Below are 5,637 nucleotides of genomic sequence, written 5' to 3'. Positions count from 1 at the left end.
ATCTCCGCCTCTGTTGACTGGAAAATCAATGAACCAGTAAATCACTCAAACAACCAGTCTATTTAGATATCTAGATATTTACAGCATCTACAGTACCATTCTCATCAACGGGGCTGTAGTGGAGCAGGTTGAGAGCTTCAAGTTCCTTGGTGTCCACATCACCAACAAACTAGAATGGTCCAAACACACCAAGACAGACGTGAAGAGGGCACGCCAAAGCCTATTCCCCCTCAGGAAACTAAAAGGATTTTGCATGGGTCCTCAGACCCTCATGGTTCTACAGCTGCAACATCGACAGCATCCTGACTGGTTGCATCACTGCCTGGTACGGCAATTGCTAAGCCTCCAACCGCAAGGCACTACAGAGGGTAGTGCGTACGGCTCAGTACATCACTGGGGCTAAGCTGCCTGCCATCCAGGACCTTTACACCAGGCGGTGTCAGAAGAAGGCCCTAAAAATTGTCAAAGACCCCAGCCACCCCAGTCATAAACTGTTCTCTCTACTACCGCATGGCAAGCAGTAATGGAGTGCCAAGTCTAGGACAAAAAGGCTTCTCAACAGTTTTTACCCCCAAGCCATATGACTCCTGAACAGGTTGTGTGTGCCCCCCCACCCCAACCCCTCTTTTACACTGCTGCTACTCTCGGTTTATCATATATGCATAGTCACTTTAGCTATACATTCATGTACATACTACCTCAATTGGCCCGACCAACCAGCTACCCCGCATATTGGCTAACCGGGCTATCTGCATTGTGTCCCGCCACCCACCAACCCCTCTTTTACGCTACTGCTACTCTGTTTATTATATATGCATAGTCACTTTAACCATATCTACCTGTACATACAGTGGGGCAAAAAAGTATTTAGTCAGCCACCAATTGTGCATGTTCTCCCACTTAAAAAGATGAGAGAGGCCTGTAATTTTCATCATCGGTACACTTCAACTATGACAGACAAAATGAGAAGAAAAAAATCCAGAAAATCACATTGTAGGATTTTTTATGAATTTATTTGCAAATTATGGTGGAAAATAAGTATTTGGTCACCTACAAACAAGCAAGATTTCTGGCTCTCACAGACCTGTAACTTCTTCTTTAAGAGGCTCCTCTGTCCTCCACTCATTACCTGTATTAATGGCACCTGTTTGAACTTGTTATCAGTATAAAAGACACCTGTCCACAACCTCAAACAGTCACACTCCAAACTTCACTATGGCCAAGACCAAAGAGCTGTCAAAGGACACCAGAAACAAAATTGTAGACCTGCACCAGACTGGGAAGACTGAATCTGCAATAGGTAAGCAGCTTGGTTTGAAGAAATCAACTGTGGGAGCAATTATTAGGAAATGGAAGACATACAAGACCACTGATAATCTCCCTCGATCTGGGGCTCCACGCAAGATCTCAGCCCGTGTGGTCAAAATGATCACAAGAACGGTGAGCAAAAATCCCAGAACCACACTGGGGGACCTAGTGAATGACCTGCAGAGAGCTGGGACCAAAGTAACAAAGCTTACCATCAGTAACACACTATGCCGCCAGGGACTCAAATCCTGCAGTGCCAGACGTGTCCCCCTGCTTAAGCCAGTACATGTCCAGGCCCGTCTGAAGTTTGCTAGAGAGCATTTGGATGATCCAGAAGAAGATTGGGAGAATGTCATATGGTCAGATGAAACCAAAATATAACTTTTTGGTAAAAACTCAACTCGTGTTGAGGACAAAGAATGCTGAGTTGCATCCAAAGAACACCATACCTACTGTGAAGCATGGGGTGGAAACATCATGCTTTGGGGCTGTTTTTCTGCAAAGGGACCAGGACGACTGATCCGTGTAAAGGAAAGAATGAATGGGGCCAAGTATCGTGAGATTGAGTGAAAACCTCCTTCCATCAGCAAGGGCATTGAAGATGAAATGTGGATGGGTCTTTCAGCATGACAATGATCCCAAACACACCGCCCAGGCAACGAAGGAGTGGCTTCGTAAGAAGCATTTCAAGGTCCTGGAGTGGCCTAGCCAGTCTCCAGATCTCAACCCCATAGAAAATCTTTGGAGGGAGTTGAAAGTCCGTGTTGCCCAGCAACAGCCCCAAAACATCACTGCTCTAGAGGAGATCTGCATGGAGGAATGGGCCAAAATACCAGCAACAGTGTGTGAAAACCTTGTGAAGACTTACAGAAAACGTTTGACCTCTGTCATTGCCAACAAAGGGTATATAACAAAGTATTGAGAAACGTTTGTTATTGTTTTTAATGATTTTGTGGTACAAAACACAATGCTACCAGTTGTAAATAGGTTGTCTTACAGTCAGAAAATACACTATCACTATTTATTTATTTTTAATCTGTGTGCTTTTGGATCAATCAATTCATTTTCTGACTGATTACAATTTGCTTTCGGTGTCCTGAGGTTTCTTATAATCTATTTTAACGTAATAAATGCAATCATTCAGGAATTTATTATGGAACATTTATACAATTGAAATATCAACGGTCAGAATAACCGTCATTCTAGTAGTTCTGGAATTCCGGCGCTCTGTGAGTGTTAAAATGAAAGTGAGGAGCCGTCAACAGTCAAACATGAAAACTATTTCACAAATCAAGGAGGAAAAGCGTGTCAAAATGTCTCAAAACACCTTCTGTACCACATTTTCACAACACAGAAAGTGTTAGACAAGCTATGCCATGTTTTATTTGTTCCATCTCGTCTGAGACAACATTAAACTTGTGTGTGGATCCCCAGGGTATGCAGGTACCACATGTTGAGACACTGGACTCTCTCCTATGTGAGTTCTCTGATGTGACTTCATACTGGAGCGCTGGGTGAAGCATTTCCCACACTGTGAGCACTCGTAGGGCTTCTCCCCGCTGTGGACCACAGCATGTCTGATCAGGTTGCACTGCTTGGTGAAACTCCTGCCACACTGTTCGCAGGTGTACGGTTTCTCTCCGGTGTGACTCCGGAGGTGTTCTTTGAGCTGGCTGAAACGCTGGAAGCTCTTCCCACAGAAGGTGCAGCTGAAACGCCTCTCAGTGGTGCCGCCCGACCTCCACTGAGTCCTCATTCTCTTCACCATGTTAAAACTACTGCGACTCAGGCTGTATCCAGAGAAGGTGGAGGTGGTGGCCATGTTTGACCCTGTCATGCACTCACTCATTCTCACTGTTGCTTCTGAAGCCCTGTGCTGATGCTGCCTTGGCTGTAAAGCTAAACTATTTCCATCATTATTTGAGTTCAGCGTCTCACTGCTCTGTTCTTCTGGCATCTGTTGTCTAGTCTCATCAGCCAATGTCCTGACATGTCTTTTCATGTGTGCTGCTGTACTGAACATGTTAGCATGTGGTTTCCCTCTAGAAGAGTGAACCGATGGCCCTACACCATCTGTCATAGTAGGCAGGGATGGCAGCCCACTGTGAGGTGGAAAAATTGATATATTCTGAGAGTACTCTTCTGTGGAATGAAATGAGAAATCTGGGTGGCCTTCAGGGTCAGTTTCTCGGCCTGGATCCACAGATGTCCACCGCTGCCCATCAGTCTCATCCATGACAAACTGGTCAGGTCCTGCCAGGACCGTGGTCTGATCCAGATCCTCCTCTTTCTCATCCTTCACCATCACTAGCTCTTGCGAGTCCTCATCCTCGGCTGGCCGGTGCTGCTCTGTGCTGAACACCTTTGATTTCTCTACAGACGTACACCGTGGTGTGCATGGTTCCTTTGGACCATCAGAATTGGGGTAATGTTCCACTGAGTCTTCAGGAGATATGTTGGGTTGTGTGATGAAGTCCTCATCAAAGTGCCGTTGCTCAAAGGATGGTGGTTGCCCAGGCTTGGAACCAGACTCTACAAGATTTGGGATAAACATGAAAGAAACATTCAAAAAGACACTTAACCCTTTACACTTGTGGGATTTGGTTCTATATGAATAGGGCTAAATGTAAATGTATGAAATGCATAAGCATGGTAGCACTTGAAAGGGAGCAGTTTGGAGATTATGGGGAAATTATTAGACTAACGTTGAGGATACAACAGTTCACCTGACACAAGACTGAATCCAAACAATTACACTGTTGATTTTATGTGCATTTTACATTTACTGTACTTTTTGCCGAATTTGTTGATATCAAAAATCAGAAAATACTCTGGATACATTCAGTACCATGATAAGAATATTCCTGGAAATGTGGGGTAGGTGCAACATAAGACAGAAGCATGACAAGGGTTTGACTGAGAGGACTAACTGGTGTCTCCAAGTGGCCACACTCCTCTCCAAAGTGTACACAGGTCCTAAGTCATTTCAATACACTTTCATGACTCAAAGAAGTCTTCAACTATAAGGTGCTTTGCGGAACTAGAACAAGCACACTTGTAGCTGTTTTGTTTATAACACAGCCCTGCATCCCCGCCTTCACACAATTAATGTTGTTGTTTACGTAATCCAAAACCTGACCATTTTAAATTACAATCTGGGTCAGCTGGGCATCATTTGAAAGTTTGTTATATTGCCAACATCATCAGCTAAGTTATAAAATACAATCTTACAGTGTTAGGCATTCACAAGGGAATTCAGAGAAACATACCGTAATTTTGGTGCGCATAGAAAGGATTAATGAGTGCATTCAGGTGCGTGTTCTGTGCCAAATTCTCTTCACAATAGACCCCCAAAAAATAGGCTCATTCTGTTACACACACAGCACTGTGAAGCGGCGCAGAGCCTGGGATCTGACGTCATTTACAGCATGTTACTGTACAGCCACTACGTTCCAATTTAGGCACTTCTCAGTGCCCAAATCTGCCATTTTCAACCCGTATAGAGGTACGAGAGTAAAGGGATACCAGTAGCAAACCATGACAGCTTTGGAACGGACTGTGTGTGTATGTGCACTCCATATGGCAGAACATAAAACGCCCAACACCAATGTAGCAACTTGCAACGTGTGTAACACCACACCCACACAGTCTTCCATAGACAGACAGAGCAGTACCCCTTATGGTTGCACCCACCCTCTCCAGTGATCCTGAGCTCTTCCTGAGGGTCAGTCTTCCACACATCCTCTGCCGTCTCCTCATCTTTGATCAGTATGGGTTCAGTCTCTGCTCTCTGCTCCACATCTGTAGGCTGTAACATGGCACTGAGGTTATCACTCTGGACACACCATATCTAACACTTTCATACTCATGAATCACACAAAAACTGTAAATTCTCCTGACATTCCAATAACAGAATTGATCCAAGAGGTCAGGTCTTTGTAATTGTAAAAGGTGATGCATCACACCTGGGGTTGAGAGTCCTCTTCAACGGCCATCTCTCCATCTCTCCACTGTGAGCAAATCCTCTGCTTGTTCAAAACAATCTTGACTGGATATAAAGATCTCTCTGCTGCCATGGGGTAATAAAATAAAATTGTATTCAGTTAAATATTAGGGCTATTCACACATTTGGGTTTTGGATAGGCAATCAAATAATCTAGCTCCACCTTGTTACAGCGGTGATATGTGAATGCTTCGATACAGCCGTTACACATTAGCTAATATAAGCACAGCAGCCACATTTTGAACTAAGCTGTTCTTGGCGCCACTTCGTTCTCAATTCGGGAGAATAGTCTATCTTAAAAATGTCCCTGTCCAATTGCAGATGGT

At 44.3% G+C, this 5,637-nt stretch overlaps 1 protein-coding gene across 1 annotated transcript in view; it reads right to left on the bottom strand.

Moving 5' to 3' along the window:
- Positions 1 to 2,226: 2,226 nt before the first annotated feature.
- LOC115102816 (zinc finger protein 782-like) overlaps positions 2,227 to 5,637 on the bottom strand; it is a 7,502-nt gene continuing 4,091 nt past the window's right edge. Inside the window, exons 2-4 of the mRNA XM_029623130.2 lie at positions 5,274 to 5,377; positions 5,002 to 5,116; positions 2,227 to 3,840 (exon numbers count right to left, since the gene is read on the bottom strand). Coding sequence (XP_029478990.1) covers positions 2,690 to 3,840; positions 5,002 to 5,116; positions 5,274 to 5,377 — 1,370 coding nt within the window. The 3' untranslated portion in view covers positions 2,227 to 2,689. The remainder of the gene's footprint in view (positions 3,841 to 5,001; positions 5,117 to 5,273; positions 5,378 to 5,637) is intronic.

The sequence above is a fragment of the Oncorhynchus nerka genome, linkage group LG20 (assembly GCF_034236695.1).
Source record: "Oncorhynchus nerka isolate Pitt River linkage group LG20, Oner_Uvic_2.0, whole genome shotgun sequence".
Classification (NCBI taxonomy): Eukaryota; Metazoa; Chordata; class Actinopteri; order Salmoniformes; family Salmonidae; genus Oncorhynchus; species Oncorhynchus nerka.
Note: the sequence above shows the minus strand (reverse complement) of the source record. Positions and strands in the feature narration are given on the sequence as shown.